At 39.1% G+C, this 25,861-nt stretch overlaps 2 protein-coding genes across 2 annotated transcripts; both read left to right on the forward strand.

Annotated features, from left to right (window-relative positions):
- Nucleotides 1-1,089: 1,089 nt before the first annotated feature.
- LOC144459471 (uncharacterized) lies at nt 1,090-2,605 on the forward strand. The gene is made up of 3 exons (XM_078163684.1): nt 1,090-1,190; nt 1,436-1,718; nt 1,892-2,605. Exons 1-3 carry the CDS (start codon nt 1,105-1,107, stop codon nt 2,603-2,605), a joined length of 1,083 nt encoding a protein of 360 aa, XP_078019810.1. The 5' UTR covers nt 1,090-1,104.
- An 11,426-nt stretch (nt 2,606-14,031) lies between these two features.
- LOC144458318 (alpha-tectorin) lies at nt 14,032-25,567 on the forward strand. Its single transcript, XM_078163685.1, has 14 exons — nt 14,032-14,053; nt 14,721-14,836; nt 15,101-15,379; nt 15,461-15,556; nt 18,166-18,322; nt 18,694-19,094; nt 19,182-19,758; nt 19,850-20,433; nt 20,650-21,202; nt 21,287-21,885; nt 22,913-23,073; nt 23,886-24,286; nt 24,467-24,663; nt 25,307-25,567. Exons 1-14 carry the CDS (start codon nt 14,032-14,034, stop codon nt 25,454-25,456), a joined length of 4,293 nt encoding a protein of 1,430 aa, XP_078019811.1. The 3' UTR covers nt 25,457-25,567.
- Nucleotides 25,568-25,861: the final 294 nt, after the last annotated feature.

Consider the following 25,861-nt stretch of genomic DNA (forward strand, 5'->3'; position numbering starts at 1 on the left):
AGGGGTTGTTACGTGCAGTGGTTTTACCAGTTTGGCCCATTTGAGATCAAACTGGGCTGTATGTGGCCCCTGAACTAAAATGACAACCCTGCCTTAGAATGTGCCCTTCATATCTACACAGGGAGCGGGTCCTCCTCTACAGTGCTTACTACGATGCACCCCCATTTTCCACAGTAACACAAAAGGGATTGCATTTTTACATCACCAGAAGGCCACCATAGGTTCTCTACATGCTCGGAAAGGGATTGCATTCTGAAATCTCACCACTAGATGTCATTAAATCCTACACTCTGGTCCTTGTTTACAGTTTTTCTCAATTGGTTTGGCTCATTTCTTGAAACAGAAATTACATTCTCAAAACAACATGGACAACCCTCCAAACCACTGGGCACTTCTTCACAACAGATTTCAAATTCTCATTCCTTTCAACAAATTGCAAATGTCTTAGCACACTTTGCAAATGATTAAATACAATTGTCTACAGTTTGCACAAATTGCAAACGTCTAGCACATCTTTGCAAATGATTGATTACAGTTGCCTACAGTTAGCACAATTACCAGTTGTATATATCTTGCTGATCTAAACTAACTGTTGATTGTCAGTCAAATGGTTTTACTCTCCAAAACATGTCAGCATTATTTCATTGTGTCAGCCATCACATGCACAAGAGTTCATTCAATTGTCAAAATTAGTCAGGAACATAATACCATGTATAACATCACATTACATGATATGAATATCTTTTGCTGATTGATAAATTGACTCAGGTGAATCTAGAACTTGACTAATAAAGGGGGTGTGTAACACATCTCAGATGACCAATCAAATGGTATGTTTAGTTACCTGACAGGTGCTATCCATGAGTATGATTTTTGCCAAACATACATATAGAGCTTGACCAGAATCAATACAATTTCTGAACATGGAGGCACCTGGCCAGGTAAACAATGACCAACTGCCTGCTCGAGGAAGAGGAAGAAGAAGAGGAAGAGGTGTGTGGTGGTGGAGTAGGTGGAAGAGGGCGAGGGGCACGAAGACACCATGCCGTTCCAGATGAAATTCGGGCTACACTTGTTGACCATGTGATCAATCATGGCCTCACAATGGCAGAGGCAGGTTGTCGAGTTCAGCCGAATGTGCCCAGATCTACAGTGTCTTCTATCATCCAAACCTTCCGCATGGAAAACAGGTAGGCCTATGTACTCATTCAACAGTGGAATTACTGTATTGATAGTACAGTTTACAATAGTATTCCAATTACTGTACAGCAATGAATTACAGTAGAATTTCAGTACATTACGTAACAGTAAAACAACAGTACAACTGGTAACTCATTCTGTGAGAAATTCATAAGGCATACAGTAGGTCTACAGGACAGGACAGTGCATCACAATACAAATGGTAATACTGCCTATTTGTGAATTCTATGTCTAGGATTGGACGACAATCTCGTACTGGTGGCAGAAGAACACTACTCAGCCGAGAACAAGAACAGGAGATCTGCAATATAGTGATGGCAAATAATGCCATCACACTAAGAGAGATCCGTCATACCACAATACAGGACAATCTAATATTCCAGAACATCAACACTATCAGCATATCAACAATAGACAGGGTATTGAAGAAGCATGAGATGAGCATGAAACAGCTCTACAGGGTACCATTTGAGAGAAACTCTGATAGAGTGAAAGAGCTGCGGTTCCAGTATGTAAATGTAAGTCAGTGGTGTGTTACTGGTTATCTATCATTATAACCTGTTTACAGTAAAGCACAGAGGCCACTATATTGAACTTTTGGTAGAGAACACAAAACATTCCTATGTAATTTGCTGTTATGGTATGATTCTACCGTATAACTGATTTGATATTTTGTTCTACTGTATTGTAGAGAATAATGGCATTGGAGGGGAATGAGACTCTTCACACCCTTGTTTTCGTGGATGAAGCCGGCTTCAACCTGGCCAAAGGAAGAAGACGTGGCCGGAATATTATTGGCCACCGGGCCACGGTGGATGTCCCAGGCCAGCGTGGGGGCAATATAACAATGTGTGCTGCCATTTCTGAAAATGGTGTGGCCACCCACATTCCCACACTTGGCCCATACAATACCCAAAAGCTCCTGTTCTTTTTGGATCACCTTTATTCAGATCTCATCCCAGAAAATGAGAGAGGTTTGGTAGGGCCTCACTTGTCAAAGTTTGTAGCTGTGTGGGACAATGTCAGCTTCCACCGCGGCCCGCTCATCAGGGCCTTGTTCACTGCCCACCCAAGACTGCTAATGGTGCTCCTACCACCTTACTCCCCATTTCTCAATCCAATTGAGGAATTTTTCTCTGCTTGGAGGTGGGGGGTGTATGAGCATCGGGCTCAGAACCAGAGGTCCCTGCTCGAAGCAATGGATGCTTGCTGTGACAATGTCACAGCAGATCAGTGCAGGGGATGGTTGCGGCATGCACGTAGATTCTTACCCCGTTGCATCGCAAGGGAGACTATAAGAGGTGTGATGTGGATGAAAAGCTGTGGCCAGACAGACAGCAGAGAGAGGACAACCACGAGAGTGAGGATGAGGAGGACGACCATTGAGGTGGAGTTACTGGTGTGAACGATATTGCATATAATTTTCCATTTTTTGTGTTGATGTGTTTACAGTACAGTATATTTTGCTGTATACATTTTCTTTTTACTGTGATGTTTGGCAGTTACTTTATGTTTGTCAATAAAAATACAGTAACAATTTCCATGACAGTGTAGGTCCATCATTTTTTTCAGTCTGATACAGTTTGATTTCTGGTAGCTAGACAAAAGGCATCAATTACAGTAACCATTCATTGTCAGTGAATGGTCTGGACCAAGATTGAAATGTGACATAAGTGATATTTCCATGGTCCACTGCCATAGTGACAAAACATCTAAACATTTTGACCAACAGTACTTACACAATGCCAAAGAGACTTTGCATTTTGGGGCCATTGACTATTTATATGAGAAAATGGCTTAGTTTTGACACGAGTTAACTGTTTTGGGAGAGATATGACCTTTTGCATGTGAGCCATGGTGTTGTGCTGAACCATCCAGGCTATTTTGGCAAATGCATGTAGAGCTTGGAGAATGTCATTTCTGTTTCAAGAAATGAGCCAAAGCAATTGAGAAGGAAACTTGTGTTTGGGGGCCTTGACTATTTATATGAGAAAGGGACTTAGTTTGAAGCATGAGTTAACTGTTTTGGGAGAGATATGACCTTTTGCAGGTGAGCCATAGTGTTGTGCTGAACCATTGGACTATTTTGCCAAATGCACTTAAAGCTTTGAGAATGTAATTTCTGTTTCAAGAAATAAGCCAAACCAATTGAGAAAAACTGTAATCCTATAAATCTAAAGCAAGTTGACATCATCATTTTCTAATACTTTGATACAATTTTGTAATAGTAGTAGTGTATGTATGGTACATGATTAATACATTTTATCACATATTTAGTGTTACAGGGTACAAAGAATATAGGGTAATATTGACAATAGGACGATGTAGTACAAATGTTTCACAGCTCTCCAGAAACGTCTGCAGTATCAACAAGGGCCGTCTTAGTGAGGAGAATAAAGGAACAAAGTACAAAGGACCCCACCATGGGGAGGACCCCCAAAAAGAGTGGATTAAAAGTTTGTCTTCATTTATTTTGAAAACTGTACATTACTGACATTGTAAGTTGACTGTTACTGTTGGCTGAATAGTTTGACTGACTATTTCTTGTATCTAAAAGACCAGTCAGTCAGTTTTAGACTGATAAAAGCTTCAAATCCTGTGTTTTCTGTGTTAATAAATCAATTCCTTAATTCTGCAAATATAACAAGTTTCCAGAGGAGCCTTACTCTGGTAGGCTGTCTTTCATGTGCAGCCGTCACAGATACTTCATCATCTTAAAACATTCTTTACTGCAGAGAATTTCAAACATTCATATGGCACTGAACCATAAGGAAGATGTGCCTGATTGCAACACTAGCTGGAACTGTCACAGATAACATGTCTGCAGCTGCACGATTCCTGTATGTCACATGATTGTTACTTCAAAAAAAAAGAAAGTGAATCATAATGTTCACACGCTCTTAATTTTCCCTGCAACCTTGATTATGAAAACTCTTAATTTGCCTCAGTAAGTTAAACAAAAAGCTGAAATGTGAGTGCAGTAAAGGTTATTTAATTCACTCTCGTGCTGTAGATTTCTTTTGGCTCATAAAACCTGGAAAATCACTGCCCCTCTGTTGTCTGCCTTTGCTTGTGGCTCAGGTCATGTTGCAGGTTTTGTTTTTCCCAGAGTTGTTTTCAATGGTCAGAGGTACGGTAAGGAAGCAGATTAAAAGATTTTTAGAAAAGCATTTTGATTTCCTGGTGTGTTCCTGTTAAAACGTACTGACCTGATTACCAGAAGGCTTCTTGAAATCCTTTGCACTAGATATTCAAACACATAAAAGTATTGATCATTTGATAATCAGTACATCATAAACTGGTATTACAGAGAAGACACCCTTACCCAAACAGCCATTGTACAAGAAGGAAATGTACTGTCTTTATCAATATAATCATACTAGTCAGGTTTGACAGAAACAACAACAGATCTAAAGCTACTGTTGGTAACTTTTATGAAAATAACTTGGGTCCTATTCGCTGAAACTGCCATTATATTCTGAAATAAGTATATGAGAGAGACAGTTAAAAAAAAAAAAAAACATGTCCCTCCTCCACTCCTAGTGCCTCTAATGGCTTTTGCCAGAATCTACCATAGTGCACCAAAAACAACCAGTCAGAGCCGAGTCTCCAACATAGCTATCAATCATGTCAATCACTCGGTGAGCTGCAGTCAAACCGATCAAACTTCACGACTCAATCTGCAAGTGCCATTTATTAGTGATAAGTTTGTTTATTTTTAGATGGTATGACTTGCTACAATACAGAGAGAAATATTTAGTATTATGTTGGAAGAAGTTGTTAAATATGTGAGGTTACTTTGTTCCTGTATATTTTGACCTCTGCCGATCTTTATATTGGTCCTGTGCAGCTACCGTACATATGTAATGAACAGGAAGTAAAGCTTTTATTGTGAAATGTTCAGTTTGAGAAAATAAACGAGAATAGCGGAGCATCACGTATGTTTTACCGTTAGTTCGTTGGTGTCGCTACCGAGCCGACTCAATGCGTAAAGCAGTCTCCTTAAGATGTGGTTATTTATGGAAGTGAATTAAGATGAAGATGAAAACAATGCAGACTAAGGATAGCCACTACATAAATGTTTTCAGGAACATATTTTGCTGTACTGTTTAGCTGTAAAATGAGAACGCACCGCCCACCAGCAAAACCAATTTTCTCATTTTACAGCTAACAGCACTAAAATATGTTTCTGAAAACATAAGAGGGGAGACACTGGCAATACAGTCACTGAATCTTGATTAATGTTTGATCAGCACTACCTAGTTTGACCTCAGTTCATAAGCCATGATTGACATGATTGACAACTGTGTTAGAGACTCCTCGGCTCTGATTGGCTGTTTTCATTTACACACAGTAAGGTCATTTAAAGCGCTACAAAGAACATGGTTTTTATTTTCACAGATCATCTATCTCATTTACTACTGTGTGAATATAGTTACAATTTAGGCAAATGTGATAAAGTTATTTTGTAGGGTTAAAAGCTACCTTAAATTTGACCTCAGTTGCTGCTGATGTTCAAAGCGCAACCACTGAGCTAACAGCTGTATGTAACGTAGCCAGAAGCAAGTAGTGACAAGCAGAGGAAGTAACGTTAGAGAGTGACAGAAGAAAACCTCTCGCAACAGTCCAATACAATGCTAAAGTTAGCATAGCTGTTTTTATATGTTAGCTATGTCAGACAGACAGTGACAAAGGCTACACTTCATATCACAAGCATCTGATTTGAATAGCAATTGCCAGGTCCTTCTGTTGAAATTAGCTTAAATGTGTGTTTGCGCTGTGTTCTGCGCTGTACCTCGTGGTGAGTGAAGAGCAAATTTTTTATCATGTGAAGGCATTTTCAGTATCCTGTATCATATACTGGCCTTTTATTAATGTCATATTTGTTTTTCTTTAGTTCTAATATGTTTAATCTGTATTTGTTTATTTCAACCTATTCATCCATTTCATATCATGTCATTGTTATGTATATTATTCTACTTCATTCTCTATAGTATTTTTGGATGCAACATGTGGCCTAGTAGATTTGAATTAATTTGTATTGTGCTGACTTGTTTCATCTTGATTTTCATATGTAACACTTTATTAAAACTGTTTAAAAAAATGCTGTATAAATCAAGTTTAGCGTTGTTTTATTAGTGCTTTATTATAATTATTATGATTTATACAATAAATTCAACACAAATATGTATACATTCTTACAATAGGTAGAAATTGTGTTGTTTAATGGTGTAAGAACAAACAGATGCATCCAGCAGTCAGTTGGAAATGTGGCAAGCTCCAGAGGAAGAAAGAGATCAGCCTGAATATTTACAAATAGGAATGATAGTAGAAAATGTGTTAACTATCAATCAATGAGTAGTTTTATTTAACTGTTTATCATTTTATCGCTCGCTATCAGGTTTTGTTGCAAATGCAGCTCTATGTTCAACAGAGTGTGTCGTCACTCCTATTGTGTGTTTTTGTTTCTTATTGTACATGGTTACACTTCGTCTCACTGCACTGGTTCAACTAGGAAAAAGTGTCATGCCAAAACTCTTAAGAAGTGCTGCATTCAGGTTATCAACCAGGAAATTAGTTTGTGGAACTGCATGTTCAGCTGGTGTTACTCCTCTGCATGTGCTGAGAAAAGCATGCAGGATAAAAATATAAATAACAATTGACAACCATGATGAAGCATGTGCACCTGTGCCAGCTTCACCGATGCCACTCGGGAGCAGGTTGCTTCTAAGGGATGTCTGAGGGTGAGGGTGTGTCCCTGTAGCATACTGTGGCTGTCAATCTAATAGTTTGTTTCTGGCACGATATCAGTCACATCATGGTTAAGTATAAGCAAGTAATTATAAACAAGTTCAGCATATTGGGCAAAAAAAACCCTTTCAGCCGAGAACAGATTAACTTTCAAGACCATGTGTGCAGTCAAAATATTAATCCCACTTGTTTAATGCTACTTCTGTAACAACTTAAATAGTTAGGTAATAGAAATACTTCTCTGTACAGTCCAATAGCACCAAAAACTACATCCTTAAAATTAACATCTCTCTAAAACCACAAACACTGAACATTTATAACCTTCATGAAAGTAGGATTTGTCACACGTCTTTAGTATTGTTGTTTTTTAATATTGTCTGCTATTATTGTAATGGTACTGTATTAGTCTCAGCTATGCATGCCTAATAAATTGGCAACTAGGTGTGGCATGCATACAGTACGCTTCTTTTCTGTTTCCACTGTGAGAAGTTGTGGATGGTACAGTGTTTCCCCTTCCATTATATTAGAGGGTAACAGAGATCACAACTGAAGTCATTTAAGGTTACCTTTCCTATAGAAAAGGTCTATACCTTGTTCTTTTATTAAATAAACTAAATAGCCTCATGTTATTTATCTTATTTACACAACGGCATGTCATTTCTGTCTCTACATGTCGCCAATTACAATTCTCCTCTGCTCTCTGTATCATGTACGGTGGAGTTCCACCCCGATGTGTGTTCTGTGGACGATAAACGAGGTGCAGACTTCCCTCTGTGTCGCTGGTAATGAGGAAATACGGTGAGTGCTGGGTGGAGCAGGGAGTGGCAACAACCCTGCCCACATTTAAGAGTATTAGACATTATTTATTACAAATCATTACATTACGTAGCAGCATTACAAGGCTGGTCCATAAAAAAGGAGGCATTGCATTTACATATTAAGAAGCACAATAGTTATTATGTACGTCGATCAGATTCATATCCAATGTCCACAACTCAGACATTGTTTGACAGTGTTTAGTTTTTATCTGTGTAAGTCCAGATTGTATTTAAGTCCCAGAAATTCCAACCATTTCTGCAGAAAAAGAGGAGTTCTTCCATCGATTTATTGTCCTTTTCTTTCCAGAGTCACAGCCTTAGAGACCAAAGATTTCCACATAGAAACAAAGGACAGTCATCCGCCACCCACTTCATGATAATGGCTTACCTCACCAGCATTAAAGGCAACTGAATTATTTCCTCATATTATTTAAGTGATTTAGGGACATTTACAAGCAGAAGTGGTTTTGCTTACACCTGTTGACATATTGCTGTACTGACGTTTGCGCATACTGCCCTCAAGAATAACTGAATTTTATTGCTTTCTGAAAAGCAATGCAACCTAGTGCCTGCATGAATTTTACATTTGGGACAATTTGGTAGAAATCCTGCCTTTTACTTACTGAAAATATATGGTGGCATATAGATACTGTGTAGGATATTATATTGTAACTGTTGATGTCTATTGCAGATTTAGATTCTGGGATGCAATCCACACACCATCATCTGTCATGTATTTGAGCAACCACGATGTTTTTAACCATGCAAGTTTAATATCTAAGAATAAAATTCAGATATAAAATGCTTTTGCCCTTTGTGATCCAGAGAAAATGTCTCTAGCAAGTGAGAGCCATTTAAAAACTCCAGCGAACTGGCTTTCTTATACACATAAGCCTCGTTTCCACCAAACACGTTCAGTATGGTACCTTTGGAACCAAAAGTAACCCTTCAGACATGGTACCTAGACCCTAGTGTTTCCACCGCAAACAGTACCCTTAAATGTGGGCGGAGCTGTCGTCCACAGAACGGGGTTGCATGCTGACATTTTCAGAACAGGCTGCATTGAGAGTCTCTCTCCATGGGATATTTAAAAATAGTGGGTTTGTGCATGTAGTCCTTCTCAGGCAAGCTCGGGGGTTTAGTGTTGCCGGAGACCACAGGAACAACGCTCCACAATGCTTTTGTTTTTTTTTTTCTCTCAAAGTGAGGATTGAGATATATGCCATCCTGGTCTAAATTTATAAACACTTAAAGATTCACTCAGTGCTAAAAGTGTATGTCATTTAAAATCTAAAGTAATGGTCAAAGTTGTCACAGTAAAATATTTGGTGCTAAGCTATACTTGTCTGTGCTGCTGTGTTCTATGTCCTCCATTGTACTATGTGTGTTTAGGTGTGTATATATACAAGCCTGTCCATGTTCTTTCCCAGGGTTATTGGTACTGAAAAGGTGTTAAAAGATGTTTTTGAAAAAAAGTTTTTGTACTAAACATAATACCTTGTTTTTTTCTTTTTAAAAATAAAATAAAATAAAATAAAAAAAAACTATCTTTCTATCATCCTAAATATTGATTATTTCATAGAGGCGCCTCTATACATTTAGCCAACTGAGTATGATGGCCTTACAGCCTGATGTTTGTTCTTGTGTGCTGTGTATAGTGTTATCTTTTTTCTATTTTTTCTATTTTGTATTTTCACGGTCTTATTGCTCATGTGACCTGTTTGGAGCTTTAAAAATGGCATCCTACAGCTGTATTATTCAGTCTGAAGAAGGGCACCTGTGGCCCGAAACGTCATTTCAGGATGTTGGAATAAATGCACCTAAAGGGAGCTGAAGTGTGCAGACTTTTCTTTGTCTTTTCAGTTCTTTTTCTTTGTTTTTTCAGTTTTATTCATTTAGTCCAGCACCTTTTTCATTTTTTGTATGTGCGCGGCTGCTCTGTTTGTATTCAAAGTTGTCACAGTGAAATTTAAGGTGTGCTGAAGGATTCACGTCGCCAGCTCGTTATTTTTTTCTCTGACTCCAGCTGTTGCAAGAGGCAGCAAAACATCCTTTCATTTTATAGTTACACTCTACCAATAAAACTCTCCACGGTATGAACAGTGGTTACATGAGCTTCCAAACCAGCCAAAACTGAGCCCTGAGCAGAGTGACTGCCCGCTACTGACCAACTGACCAACAGACTGCAGTGTTCACAGCTCCACCTTTTAGTACCAGATCTGTGTGCTAGGTACCCCAACAGAGGGGTGACCAAAAATGGGGATAGTATGGAACGGTTCCATTGGTACCATCCACAACTTTTACAGTGGACACAGAAAAACTCATCATTATTTAAGACAGCCTTTTTGAATTGAATTGCTTGAGATGGAGGTCTGTCCATTACTGGTACAGTTAAAATCAAGTAAGTAAAAGGCTTCATCGGGACATAAGGGGAATAGACATTTCTTGTCAAAATATGTTTACCATGGAGCACCCGTTACTAAATATATCTTCGTTCAGTGTCCTTACGAGAAGCTGTGGCAGTAAAGGGAAGATTTTTTTTTTTTTATGAATTTAGAGAATCACACTCATTTGTTGAGTGTGATGAAAGGTAAATCTGACCAACCCATTCCCTAAAAAAAATGTATCGCTTTGTATTATGTAAATGCATTTCCTGTAGAAAAGCTAAGTGAATCTCATCTTTTTTAAGACAGTTCAGGGCAGATTTCCTCTTTATCATTTTAGACCTCAGATCTTCCATATACTTATCTAAATATTCACTGCCAAGAAGTTGTGTGATGAATTGCGTGACACATTTAACTTTAGCTATTAAACATAACCTGGACCAGTCTGTAGCTTCATGTGTAGAATGAACTCTGATGAAGATAGGGACGTGTTTCAGGCAGAACAGAACAAAAAGCTCTGATTCACTAAAGAGTTTAAACACAGAAAAAAAGAGCATTAAGAAAAAACGTAAAAGAAAAAAAAAAAAATTTACCTTGCCGAGCAGTACTTTTACCATAACAAGTACAGCTGTAAGGGATCAAAAACAAAAAGATTTAAATTAGAAACACTTATATCTATTGATGAATTTAAGGGCATCATAAACAATGTGGTAACAGAGACATTTGCTTGAGAGGTCACTCCAATCTCCCTTAGCAATGGCATGGTCCAGGTTCCAGTCTGGTTTTTCTGTGATCATCAGTACTGACTTTGGCTTGGAGGTGTCTTATGACACAAATCATTATGTCAGGATCCATGTGCCCTACAATTACTTTAATGCAACATGTGGCCTGTGTGGAAACTTCAACAATGATCCCAAGGATGACTTTAGCACCCGTCAAGGCGAGCTTGTGAGCTCTGATGTGGTTTTTGCCAACAGTTGGCAAGTATCAGGAGATGATGAGCCCGGTTGTGAACCGTAGTGTGAATGTCTGGACTGTGTTGCCTGCACTGAGGCTCAGAAAGCTTTATACAGTGATAGTGCTCATTGTGGTATCCTCCAGAACAGTTCTGGCCCTTTTGCTGCTTGCCATGAACAACTTCCCCCACAGGCCCTTGTGGAGAGTTGTGTGTTTGATCTGTGTGTGGGAGGAGGGTACCAACCCATTCTGTGCCAAAGACTAAGTGCATATGCAAGTCAGTGTCAACAGAACGGTATACAGCTGCAAAGCTGGAGGAGAGAAGGCTTCTGTGTTATGTCCATCCATCAATCAACAATATTTCATATGACCCATTGAGTAAAGATAAAAAAGATTAATTGGAGTGGAGTGATATGATTTTTGCAAGGTCCCATGGATTGAATAGAATTTTTCCCATTACATGAACTGTGAAAAATTCTAAATTTTGGGTAAGTTTCCATGCAATGACTCATAGGGAAGTGAAAAACTGGTGGAAAGCACAGAGAATGCAGAGCGGGTACAGATGGCTATTAAAGAGGGAAGTAACTGAATTAAAATAGATGGCATGATTAATAGATCCGCAAAACCATTAGCAAAACATTGACTCATAACCTAATTTCTCCCAGCGGAATGACCTAAAGGAGAAAACATACGAGAAATGAGGTAGCAAAAGTTCCCGCAATCTAAAGCTCTCTGCGGTTACCCTTAGGCTTACCTATGATATAACGTAGGAAGTCTATATAGGGAACATTAAAAAAGGTATAAGTACCCTGGGTTTTAGAGATGCAGAGAGTCCTAACTGATGGCCAGGGGACTTCTACATCACTCTGACAAACGACTGAAGATTGAGTTTTCCATCTAAACCTGCGTCGACTGATGATATTGGGGTTCCACATTTGTTTGTGCTCAATCCTCTGAGAGAGATGCGGTTGCCTATTTTTCCATTTCTAGTGCCAGCCTTGCTCTTCAGCATCCGAGGAGGTTGTGAGTATAACAGCAATAGGAAAACAGGAAAAAGACCTGTTTGATTAATTCTGTGTTTACACTAAGTTTGGGGTCACCCAGAAAATTTCATGTTTTCTATGAAAATTCACACTTTTATTCATCAAATTTGCAAGTTGCAAGATGCACAGAAATTATAGCCAATACACTGACAAGGTTGTAAATAATGATTTTCTTGAAATACTAATTTTGCTTTCATCAAAGAATCCTCCATTTGCAGTACTTATAGCCTTGCAGGCCTTTGGAATTCTAGTAGTAAATTTGTTGAGGTAAAAAAAAAAAAAAAATTCAACCCATACTTCCTGTTACACCTACCACAAGTTGGATGGCATCAAGGATTCCTCCATGATCTTTTCATTTGTTCTGCATCTCACAAATGTTCTTCTTTGTGATCCACACACCAAAAACTTATGATACCCACAAAAAACACCAGTCTCGACGTCAACAGTGAAGAGGTGCCTCAAAGATGCTGACCTTCAGGCAGAACAGCAAAGAAAAAGCCATATCTGACATCTGGCTGAAAAAAGGTCAAGATTAAAATGGGCAAATGTACACAGACATTGGAAAGAGAAAGACTGTAATACGTTGTCATGGTCTGAGGTGTTTGGATAGCAAAGAAGAACATTTGTGAGATTCAGAACAAATGAATGTCCTCAGGAATGCTTGACGCTATCAGTCAAACATGATGGAGGGAAAGTGAGAGATCTGTACAGGATAAAGGGATCTTGAATAAGGAAGGCTGTGCATGGCACTTGATCGGAGCCAATTTCCTCCTACAACACGACAATAACCCAAAGCACAGCACCAAACATTACAAGAACTATTGAGTGAAAGAGTGGGCTGGTATTCTGTCTATAATGGAGTGGCCGATACAGTCACCAGATCTCAACCGCACTGAGTCATTGTGGAAACAGCTTGAATATATGTTAAGTAAGAAATGCTCATCAAACCAATCCAACTTGTGGGATGTGCTTCAAGAAACATGGGGGAAACTTCTTTAGATTATCTCAACAAAAAGGCCTGTAAGGCTGTCATTGCTGCAAATTGATGATTCATGGACAAAAGCAAAGTTTGAGGAATAATATTATAATATCGAGTTTTGACAGTATTGTGACTATTTCTTCTTTTTATCATACTACAACCCATTTGATGAATAAATATGGGAGTTTTCAAAGAAAACATGAATTTTGCGAGTGACAGCGAACTTTGGAGTGGTAGTGTATAACCTCTGATTGATACCTCTATTTTATAACTGAAAGCTTTTCAAAAACTAAGATAAAGTAACCAATCTGCAGTTAAAGTAGAAGTGTGAACTGAATTCATTATAATCTGTGAAGGAGTTTCTTTAAACAATCATGTAGCCTCTCCTCAGAGTTGTAAAAGTACAGATCATGTTCAGCTATGTCAAGTTCATAGATGAAAGTTCTTGTAGATTGATCTAGACTTAAAAAGTGACATATTCCTGGCAGTTAAAGTATACTTGCAGCAAAAGCAATTTCCAGTTACTATTTTACAAGGGAGCTGTCGTTAACTAGTGTTTTCACATACTATCTTTAAGTTAAGGTCACTTAGTTGCTAGTGGGGAGGCAGTGGGAAAGGCTTTAGGCAGAAAACCATTAATAGCTGAATTAATTACCTTCACAACACTCTATTCCTATTAAACCTGCTCTGTAGGTAAACAAGTAGGCTAATGTTGTCCACTTCAACATGAGGGCTGGTCTGAACTCTCGTACCAGAGTATGTTGTCTCATTTCTGTATTTCAATTGTAGTTTAACAATGGTTCACAACAAGCTTTACATAAGTTCTTTCTGATATTTCTCAAGACATATCTGTTTATTTGCATGTGTATTTCTGTTCATTTTTTGTTTTATTTACAGGCATGGCGACCCCCCGGAGCCCGAGTAAGTTGAACTCGAGATAAATCTTGATTTTTTTTTCCCTAACATGCCAGCCACACAATCATGCCAATTTCACAAAGTCATGTGACTATTTCAACAATATTATTCTAATGAATATTTATGCTGTATTATTATTAGTGTGGGTGTTGGCTAATATTATTTAGAATAGAATTGATTAATTAATGACAATTCAAGCATAAAATGATTTCAATTTCAATTTTTTTTTTAATGCACAATGAATCAAGGTGATTTTTTGATACGCTTTTATGTCGCCATCAGGTCAGCTGTATAATGATGTGTAATGTGTGGATATCAATGGATCATTTTTTAAGTTATTCAAAACTACAGTACCAGTAGTGTTTGTTTTCAAAGTGCTTCATGGTTTCAATTATGTTTATTTGTTTCTGGCATTTCTTCATGTTGTGTATATTAGAACAAAAATACAATCCAAAACATGCTCTGCACACTGCAAAAATTAAAAAGTCAAATATTTAGTTGAGGCAAAATGGCTGAATAACATACACATAACAAACACACAAACAAGAAGAACACAAGGTGCAAGTCAATAATCACAGCTGAGTGGTCTCAAACAAAGAGCGTTAAACAAGTGTAACTGAGTGACTGGGATGATCATGAAAAGGCTGATGTTTAATTTTGTTTTTTTTTCTAGGACCCCTCTACCCAACAACAGGAATTACGAACCATATATCAGATGATGACAGTCCTCCTCCAGTAACCTTACAACGACCTTTTGTCTATTTTGGGAAGACCTACAAGCAGATTTATGTATGTAACAAACAATGTTGTTCAAATACTACCGTCAAATGTTTGTAGACTTTGCAGAACAGAGACATAATGTTGAAATTTAATTCACAAAAGAGTGATTGTTCAAAGATATAGTCAATATTTAGTCACATCTGACAATATTGTTTGAACATACTCAAGTGAAGATTTGCCAAAGTTCAATGAAATGCAGTTGACAAAGACTATCGTCAGCATCACCTGATTCCTTAATAGTAAGAATTGGTGTATCTAAATTTTTGTGTTCAGGTCAACCAGAATGGATACTTGACATTTGATGATCCATGGAGGGTTTACACAGCCCAGAGGTTTCCTATGTATGGACCAAGAGACATTATCTCTCCATTCTGGGCAGATCTCGACAACAGAAAGATGGGTCAGATCTACTACAACCAATACACCAGCGGCAGTGTCCTCCAACAAGCTACACGGGACATTAACAAGTATTTCCCAAGACTGAAATTTAAAGCCAACTGGGTCTTTATTGCAACATGGTATGAGGTGGCCTACTATCCAAATACAGGAACAGTAAGTCAACTTGTTCTAATTGGTAAAACACCCTGAAAGATATGCACATATCAAAAAATGAAGTACTATTTTTTTCCCCAGCAAACAACAGTCCAAGCAGTCTTGATCTCTGGTGGCCAGTACTCATTTGTGCTGATGAACTATGGGATAATAGCTGCAACAAATTACAGTGTACAGGTCAGAATAACTTAAGTTATTACAGATCAGTTAAGAATTACAGCATGTTTTTCAGTTGCTGTAAATCAAATGAATAGAGTGATTGCAGAATCTTAGAGACATTTTTGTTTTAATTTACAACACACAAATTTAGCTTGAATTTTTTTTCCCAGGCTGGCTATGACACAGTCGACTCAATTCATCATTTCTCCATCCCTGGATCATTCTCTGACAGTGCAACAGGTAGTAACTCAAATTTCCGCCTGAGCAGCAACGTCAATGTCCCCGGTCGATGGGCTTTCCGGATAGACCATGGATCAGCAGGCTGCACTTTTATCGGTAAGATCAGACATGGTGACCAAACCACCTGCACTCATGTTCTCTCAGAGCAATGTGGTCATGGGTTGCCTAACTAAAGAATGGAGGGCAAGAATGAGCACCGAGGCAGCACTCATGTTTCCTGGCTATGACTGGTCCATGCGTATGTCTACAATAAAACCATTGAGCTTATCAAGGGACATCATGATGAGGATAAGATTAGAAATTCTGACTATGTTGATGCTTACAGTTTGACTCTTTTCAATGATTCAAATATATATATTGCTACTCAACACACTTGCTGGTGTGCTTACAGGTTAATAAGTTATTATTATTTTAAGGGTCGGTATTTCCTTTGAGGGTTACTTCTCCCGCTCTGGAGAGACTATAATACAAGACGAGGACTCTGGGAGATGTTGTACCTGCAGTTATGGCTTTATGACTTCCTGCTCCTGTGGTTGTGGCCCAGTCTTGCAGGGTGGAGAAGTTGGAAACAGGATGCAGATCTAACAGCCTTTGTTGTAATTCAATTGCACCTTGTCAATAAGCCTTACCTCAATTTTACAGTGTTAGTAAAACTTCTGATATTGCTCTAGTTATATCTGTTTATTTACATGTGTATCTCTGTTTCATTTTTTGTTTATTTTACAGGCATTGTGACTCCCAACAGCCCAAGTAAGTTGAACCCCAGATAGATAAATCTTGATTTTTCTTTCCTGACATGCCAGCCACACAATAATTTCAATTCATAAGGTCATGTGACCATTACAATGATATTATTCTAATGAATAATAATACTGTATTATTATCAATGTGGCTGTTGGCTAACATGATTTAGAATAGAAGTTGATTGCTATATCATGACAATTAAAGCATACAACGATGGCTTGATTACATTTATTTATTTAAATATATACAGTATATATTGGCACAATATTTCAAGATAATGATTTCTGATACACCTTTGTGTCACCATTGGGTCAGCTTTATGATGATGTGTAAAATCTGGACATTAGGTCATTGTTGTAAATTTAAAATCACTTCTATAGGAAAAAAAGTGTTATGTAAAACTGTCAGAGGTTGTTTCAAAAGTGTGTCAAAGTTTAAGTTAACTCTGACCTTTTGTCTTGCTGAGTAGTCTCAAACAAAGAGTATTAAGGATGAGTGAAGTGAATGATTGGGATGATCCTGAAATGCCTACTGAACACTAGAAGGTCAATCTTCAAGCTTCAATGTACTTTTTTAGTGACTGTTTAATTTTGTTCTTTCTAGGACCCCTCTACCCAATGTTGGGAATTACAAGCCATATTGCAGATGATGAAAGTCCTCCTCCAATACCCTTAAAACAACCTTTTGACTATTTTGGGCATACCTACAAGCAGATTTATGTATGTAAAAATATTGCTCAGATACTACAGTTAAATGTTTGTAGACTTTGAGAAACCCCTGGTTACACAGTAACTTCCATTGTGTTGTGAAACTGCAGAACAGAGACATAATGTTTAATTTAAATTCACAAAAAGTGACTGTTCAAAGATATAGTTAATATTAAGTTACATCTGACAATACTGTATGAATGTTCTTAAACGAAGATATGCCAAAATTTGTTGACACTCAGTTGTCAAAGACTATCATCAGCATCACCTGATTCCTTTATAGTAAGAGTCGGTGTACCTAAATTTTTGTTTTCAGGTCAACCAGAATGGATACTTGACATTTGACAATCCATGGACGTCTTACACAGTTCGAAAGTTTCCCATGTATGGACCAAGAGACATCATCTCTCCAATCTGGGCAGATCTCGACAACAGACAGATGGGTCAGATCTACTACAACCAATACACCAGCGGAGGTGTCCTCCAACAAGCTACATGGGACATTAACAAGTACTTCCCCAAACTGAAATTTAAAGCCAACTGGGTCTTTATTGCAACATGGTATGAGATGCCCTACTATCCTAATTCAGGAACAGTAAGTCAGATTGTGCTAAATAGTGAAACACCCTAAACGATACACACATCTGATATTATGAAATACTATTAACCATTTTCTCCCCAGTGCACAACTGCCCAAGCAGTCTTGATCTCTGGAAGCAAGTACTCATTTGTGCTGATGAACTTTGGGATAATAGCTCCAACAAATCGCAGTGTACAGGTCAGAATCACCAAAGTTTTGACAGATCAAATAAGAAATACAGAATGTTTTTCAGTTATTTTAACTAAAATGAATAGTGATTGTGGTATATGAGACATATTTTTAAATTTACAAAATGTTAAAAAAAACATACAAATTTAGTGTGATTTCTTCCCCAGGCTGGCTACGACACAGTCAACTCCATTCATTATTTCTCCATCCCTGGATCAGTCTCTGACAGTGCAACAGGCGATTTCCACCTGATCAGCAATGTCAATGTACCAGGGCGGTGGGCCTTCCGGACAGACCGTGCATCAACAGGCTGCATTTTCAATGGTAGGATCAGACACACAGGGTGACCACAAGTGACTCTTTGTAATTTAGGCACATTACTTTACAATAATGTGCACTGCTGGCAACCACTACTGAAACATTCAAGCACAAGACTGAAAAACAATTATTCAGCAAATTAATGTTTAATATGGTGTCTGCAGTTGAATAGGATATATTGTACTCTGGAACCTTAAAATTTAAGTGTAGGATTAAATTAGTTGTAAGTAGGTTAATGTGTGTTTGTTCTCCATTACTGCGTAGATTGAACACTTCCTTACATCGGAGGTGTTCTTCTCCAAATAATTCAAACAGTATTGTTTTACAGGAGATTTGTATCTAATTGTTCATCAACAATTCCTTTGATTCTTTTCAAGGTGAACCTGTGCTGCTGGGTGACTCATTCTGGACTGACAGTACCTGTGCACAGAGGTGCATCTGCACTTCAACAGGCCTGCAATGTCAAAGCCAACCCTGCACATTTTCCCATATCTGCCAACCTGATGCCTTTCTGTTCTCCTGCCAGACGGTGCAGAGAGGCACCTGCACCATAAGTGGTGATCAACATTACCACACCTTTGATAGCACAGTGTTTCACTTCCAGGGCACCTGCACCTATGTTCTCTCAGAACAATGTGGTCATGGGTTGCCTTACTACAGAGTAGAGGGCAAAAACCAGCACCGGGGCAGCACTCATGTTTCCTGGACACAACTGCTAAAAGTGTTTGTCTATGATGAAACAATTGAGATAGTCAAGGGACGTCGTGGCGAGGCTAAGGTTAGTGTTTTTGACTGTACTTAAACTCAAACTATAATTCCAAATATGATTTTGCTTCTTTTGACATAGTTGCTGTTATGCTTACAGGTTAATGGAAACTTTGCAGCCACTCCCATCTCCCTTAGCAATGGCAAGGTCCAGGTTTATGAGTCAGGTTTTTCTGTGATCGTCAGCACTGACTTTGGCTTGGAGGTGTCTTATGACGTCGACCATTATGTCTCGATCAATGTGCCCTACACTTACCAGAATGCAACATGTGGCCTGTGTGGAAACTTCAACAATCATCCTGAGGATGACTTTAGCACCCGCCAAGGCGAGCTTGTGAGTTCTGATGTGGATTTTGCCAACAGTTGGAAAGCATCAGGAGATGATGAGCCCGGTTGTGATCCGCATTGTGAAGGTCTGGACTGTGTTGCCTGCACAGAGGCTCAGAAAGCGTTATACAATGACAGTGCCCACTGCAGTATCCTCAAGAGTACTTCTGGACCTTTTGCTGCATGCCATGAACAACTTCCCCCTCAGACCTTTGTGGAGAGTTGTGTGTTTGATCTGTGTGTGGGAGGATGGTACCAATCCATTCTGTGCCAAGCACTAAGTGCATATGCAAGTCAGTGTCAACAGAACGGTATACAGCTGCCAAGCTGGAGGAGAGAAGGCTTCTGTGGTATGTCTGTCCGTCAATCAACATTATTTCAAATAATCTTTTGGGTAAAATGTCCATTACATAAAGATCAATGTTGTTTTGTTTTGTCTAGAAATCCCCTGCCCAGCCAACAGCCACTTTGAGTCCAAAGGCACAGGATGTCCAGCTACCTGCGTCAATCCCAATTCTACCCACAACTGTCCTCTCCCTCCCCAGGAGAGCTGCATCTGCAATTCAGGCTACATTCTCAGTGCTGGAGTCTGTGTCCCTCATTCTGAGTGCGGCTGCAACTTTGAGGGTCGCTACTACCGCTCTGGAGAAACTGTAATACTAGACGAGGACTGTGGGAGGCGTTGTAGCTGCAGATCTGGCTCCATGACCTGCCGTTCCCATGCTTGTGGCCCACTTGAGTCTTGCACGGTGGAGGAAGGTGAAAGAGGATGCAGACGTAACAACTATGAAACATGCTGGATAAGAGGCCCAAGGTCATATCAAACATTTGATGGACTGACATACCAGTATCCTGGAGCGTGTCGATTGACCCTGGCCAAAGTAATGGGACTGTCTAGTCACCCACATTTTGTGGTGACAGCAGAAAAAGTGCCCAGAGGCCAGCAGGGTTTTGCCCAGGTACTAAAGTTTGAGGCAGAGGGAATAAAAATCTCCATTGAAATGACAGATAGCAGCAAAGTTCGGGTAAGTCACAGATATATTTCAAGATAAATTTGTGGTGACTCAAGAGAAAAGTTTTATGAAAAAATAGAATGATCTCTGTCTTGCAGTTGTGATGTTATTTTACACCTAAAAGAAAACCCTTTCTCCAAAAAGAGGGTTCTAAAAATGATGTTGATGAAAACAGAAATTTTTTGTCACCAATCAAATCTGACACTGGTTGTTTAAATGGCCCTTTAGGTTGACGGTCAGCGGATCAGACTTCCATTCAGCTCAGCGTCCAACCGAGTCCAAATCTACCACAGCAGCATTCACAGTATCATCCTTCGCACCTCCTTCGGTGTGACAGTGCAGACAGTCTGGCCTCACTTTGTGCGTATCACTGCACCTGTTATCTACAGCGGTTCACTGGGTGGACTCTGTGGCAACTACAATGCTAACCCACATGATGACTTCCTCACACCCAATGGCATTCTGGTCAACAGCTCTCAGGACTTTGGGGACGGTTGGCGAGATGGCTCCCTCGCTGCACACTGTGTGGAAAATATAAATCAGAATTCTACAACACATTACAATTCCACTGAGTACTGTGGCATTATTGGCTCACCTCATGGGCCATTTGCCCAGTGTTGGGCCAAGGTGGACCCACGTCAGCATGTGGATGCATGTGTGGAGATCATGAGGGCCTCTAAAGATCCAGCTTCAACACTATGTGAGGTCCTACGAGATTATGCACTAATGTGTCAACAGCAGGGTGTGGCCCTTGAACACTGGAGGGATGCAACTGGTTGTGGTAAGCACTATGTCCCCTTTGTTGTAAGTGGCCTTGATATAATATTAATGCTTGTGTTGAATGAATACCTTTGTTTTTCTCTAGAGCAAAACTGCCCTGTAAACAGCCATTATGAAGTCTGTGGAGCGTCTTGTCCCTCCACCTGCCCCAGCCTCTCTTTCCCTTTTGCCTGTGACACTGTGTGCCAGGAGGGTTGCCAGTGTGATGCTGGTTTTGTCCTCAATGACAACCAGTGCATACCATCAACACATTGTGGTTGCTTTCACCAGGGACGCTATTGGCAAGGTGGTGAACAGTTCTCGGATGGTGAGGAGTGCCAAAGCTTGTGTACCTGTGATGGTACTTCTGGGGCAGTCCACTGTATCCCCAACTCCTGTGGTCCCCAGGAGTCCTGTCGTGTGGTGGACGGTGAGTTTGGCTGCCATCCCAACCCTCATGGCACCTGCATTGCCTCTGGAGACCCTCACTACCTCACCTTTGATGGCAAGACCTATGACTTCCAGGGAACCTGCCGCTATATTCTAGTGACCCTTTGTGATGCCACTGATGAACTCCATCAATTTTCAGTGGAGGCTAAGAATGAGCTGTGGAGAGGGCTGCCAGTGTTGGTCACAGCTGACGTTTTTGTGAATGTGTTGGGCTATCAAGTGCATATGTCGAGGAAAGCCAACAGTACGATACAGGTAAGTTACACAGATTGACAGAGGTGAAAGTAAATCACACATGTGCAAGTCACAACCAAGTCTCTAAACCTAAGTCTCAAACAAGTCCCAAGTCACTTTGGTGAGAATCAAGCGAGTCAAATCCTTGCAATAGGTCAAGCAAGTCGAGGCAAGTAATTCAATACATTTACTCAGGTACTGTAAATACAAATCAGAGGGTTTTTTCCCCTCATGCTACTGTCAACTTCTACTACATTTCTACAGCTTTAGTTACAAGTAACTTTACAAATTAATAGATAGATTTTTTTCACACAAAATATATGAAAACGTAAAAGTACAGCTGTCAAATAATGAACTGACAGAAAATTAATTGGCAATGATTTTGATAATCATTTATGTTATTTTTAATGCAAAAACATTTCATGCGTCCAGCTTTACAAATGTGGGGATTTTAAGGTTTGAACTGTTGCCTGGACAAAACAAACATTGTGAACATATTACTTTGGGCTCTGGGTCATTGTGATGCCATTTCTCACTGTTTCCAGATTTTTTACAAACAAAACAATCTAATGGAGGGTATAATCAGCAGATTAATCCAAAATGAAAATAACCATTAGCTAAAAAATCAAAAGGAGCTCCACTTTAACCAGTAAAATCCTGCTTCTACATTAATGCATGAGTCAGAATCATGTAATGAGATCATATATAACAGTAGACTTTAACAAAGGGGGCAGTTTTATACTTTTAATACTTATGTACCTTTTTGTCATACCTACATACTTTTATTTCAGTAACATTTTTAATGCAGGACTTTTACTTGTGTAGAGTACTCTTACCGTGTGGTTTTAGTACTAGTAAGGATTTAAATACTTGAATATGAAAATATGAAATACTTAAATAAAAAAAGTCCTCTTAAGTCAACTGCCTCAAGTCTAAGTTAAGTCTGAAGTCATGAATACCAAGTCAAAGTTAAATCGAGTATTTTATTGTTGCAACACAATTACTAATCTACGGTTGTTCTTCAAATTTTGTTTTTCTAATGTTAAAGGTGAATGGAGTGACTAAAAACTTACCTCTCATTCTCTTGAATGGAGGTGAAGTTTTTATATATGCAAGTGGATCTCGCACGTTTGTCAGTACTGATTTTGGCCTGACTGTCACATACGATGGATGGAGTACAGTATCTATCACTGTACCACCGAGTTACAGGTAACTGCCATTTATTGTAGCCCATAGTAGTCTGGAAAATAAATACAACCCAAATTCCAAAAAGTCTGGGATGCTTTGCAAAACGTAAATGAAAACAGAATGCAATTATATGCAAATCTCTTTCTACTTATATTCAATTGAAGACAGCACAAAGACAAGATTTAATGTTCAAACTGATAAACTTTAAGTTTTCTAAAAATATACACTCATTGTGAATTTGATGCCTGCACCACATTTCAGTATCAAGCCACATCCTGCATGTGTTACAACAATGTGGTTCGTAGTAAAATGAGTGCAGGTAGTAGACTGGCCTGCATGAAGTCCAGGCCTGTCACCCTTTGGACATGTGTGGTGCATTATGAAGTGCAAAATAAGGCAACACAGACCCTGAACTGTCAGACAACTGAAGTTGTGTATCAAGCAAGAATGGCAAAGAATGCCACTTTCAAAACTTTAACAATTAGTGTAATCAGTTTCCAAATGCTTACCAAGTGTTGAAAAGGTGATGTAACACAGTGGTAGACATGCTGCTGTCCAAAAGTTTTGTTACGTGTTGCAGGCATCAAATTCAGAATAAGTGTATATCTACAATTAACAGTAAAGTTCATCAGTTTGAACATTAAATATCTTGTCTTTGTACTGTAATTAATTGAATATAGGTCAAAAAAAGCTTTGTAAATCATTACATTCTGTTTTTATTTACATTTTACACAGTGTCCCAACTTTTTTGAAATTCACACTGTATTATCAGAAATATTTCAATCTATCAACATATTTTTGACTCTGGCATTCAACTATTTTCATCAATGCAGTGGAAAAACATGTGGCCTTTGTGGAAACTTCAACGGAAATCAAAATGATGAGTTCCACACCCCATCTGGAACGATAGTCACCACTCCAGATGAGTTTGGGAAAGCTTGGAAAGTGGAAGGCAACTACACTTGCAGTGATGGGTGTGGCTCCTCCTGTCCACAATGCACCAATGACCTCCCTGCTAGAGCCCAGTGTGACGTGATTCAGGCAGCTGATGGCCCCCTCAGCTTCTGCCATGAGCATGTGGACCCAGCGCCATATTTCAGTGACTGTGTGTTTGATGTGTGTGTGTCGGGAAACCAGGACCAAGATGTTCTGTGTAGGGCCATTGAGGCATACGTCAGTGCCTGTCAGTCTGCTAATGTTCGAATCTACCCTTGGAGACAGAACACCACCTGCAGTAAGTCAACCTGTCAATGTGTTGTTTAACTACTGTACAAACAGCCTAGGAAACAATCAGAGATGTATTTTCTGAGACAGTCTCTTCACCTACTGCATCTTTGTACAGGGTTAGTTAACTGACTGACATCAATCATTTTTAACCATCTGACATCCATTATTTTTTCTCTCACTTATAAAGCACTTGACTGTCCAGCCAACAGTCATTATGAGCTGTGTGGTACCGACTGTGGTCACACCTGTGCCAGCAGCATTGATGCCAGTTGTGAGCAGGGTTGCTCTGAGGGATGTTTCTGTGATGAAGGTTTCCTCAGAAGTGGAACAAGTTGCGTCCCTGCGGAAAGCTGCGGATGTCAATATGACAGCTTCTACTACAATGTAAGTCTTAAACTTGTAAATGAATAAAACGCCAGATTTATAAAACCCCATGACACCTTCACTGTTTCCCCTCCTTTCTCTTGTCAATGCCATTTGTCCATTTTTCTTTTTCTATTTTATTTATTCTTTAAAAGATATTATACCTCTAATAATCGGCTTGCAATAATTTGGTTGAGTATTATACCTAATATAAACAGCCCAGCCCACAAGTAATGTAAATGTGTGTTACTGTAGAATGTGGCTGATATGTATGAACATGTTCCATGTGCTCGCAAAGATAAAAAAGGATAGTAGCATTTACAACAGAAGTCAGACAAGGAAAGAGGAAACACATCTTGGGGTTTATTTTCCTTGGCTCCAATCTACTGTTAAAGACTGTTTTTAAATTACTGACATTCATGAAACAGTTTTGCAAAGCCGCACGCAGACCGAGTGACAGCTTGGCAGAAAACAATGACGTAGCTATGTAACTATCATTTAACAATAAAAACAACTGGCACGACTACAAAGATGTGCCACAGAAAGGTCAAAAACGATTTCACTAACCTGTTCCCTCTTCCCCTTAGAGGCCTTTTTGTCTTATTAATGTAGCACATGCTTGATTTGATCACTTAAATGCATCTCTTTTTCTCTCATGCTACAGGTTGGTGAGTCCTTCTGGACAGAGGGTTGCTCCCAGCAATGTAAATGCCATGCTGCCAATGACCTGCGCTGTTCTGCTGCATCTTGCACTTCTACACAAGAGTGCACCATCAGAAACGGCCAGCTGGGCTGTTTTGATGAAACAGATTAAACTTAAACAGATTAGATTGCACAGTGTGGGGTTGGTATTGTAAGGCTTTACAAGTATACGCCACTGCGGTTAATTTTTTTTGTAAAATAACTGGGTAAGAGACACCACTTCAAAAACTGAACCTCTATTAAACTTGCTATAAATTGTCACAAATTATTATTATTACAATTTGTTTTGTAATATCTAAATATTAAAATGACATTTGTGCTTAACAAAAGCTATAAAAATAGGGGTGTAACAAAATAAACAGTTTGGTTTTATACGACATGATGGCATCATGGTTCGGTATGTTTTCGATAAAGCAAAACTAACATCTTAAAGAATTATCTATTTTTGACTTTGAACAATGATGGAGCTATACCTGAGTGACCCATGTTCTGTGGTGTCTTCTTAGTAACACATAAA

The sequence above is a fragment of the Epinephelus lanceolatus genome, chromosome 21 (assembly GCF_041903045.1).
Source record: "Epinephelus lanceolatus isolate andai-2023 chromosome 21, ASM4190304v1, whole genome shotgun sequence".
Taxonomy (NCBI): Eukaryota; Metazoa; Chordata; class Actinopteri; order Perciformes; family Serranidae; genus Epinephelus; species Epinephelus lanceolatus.

Excerpts from the sequence above, each read along its gene's own strand:
- LOC144459471 (XM_078163684.1), top strand. The coding sequence starts at position 1,105 with ATGGCAGAGGCAGGTTGTCGAGTTCAGCCGAATGTGCCCAGATCTACA. Across the intron at positions 1,191-1,435 it reads ACCTTCCGCATGGAAAACAG|GATTGGACGACAATCTCGTA; the intron begins GTAGGCCTATGT and ends TTCTATGTCTAG. Across the intron at positions 1,719-1,891 it reads TGCGGTTCCAGTATGTAAAT|AGAATAATGGCATTGGAGGG; the intron begins GTAAGTCAGTGG and ends ACTGTATTGTAG.
- LOC144458318 (XM_078163685.1), top strand. The coding sequence starts at position 14,032 with ATGGCGACCCCCCGGAGCCCGA. Across the intron at positions 18,323-18,693 it reads AACAGGCTGCATTTTCAATG|GTGAACCTGTGCTGCTGGGT; the intron begins GTAGGATCAGAC and ends ATTCTTTTCAAG. Across the intron at positions 24,287-24,466 it reads GAGACAGAACACCACCTGCA|CACTTGACTGTCCAGCCAAC; the intron begins GTAAGTCAACCT and ends TCACTTATAAAG.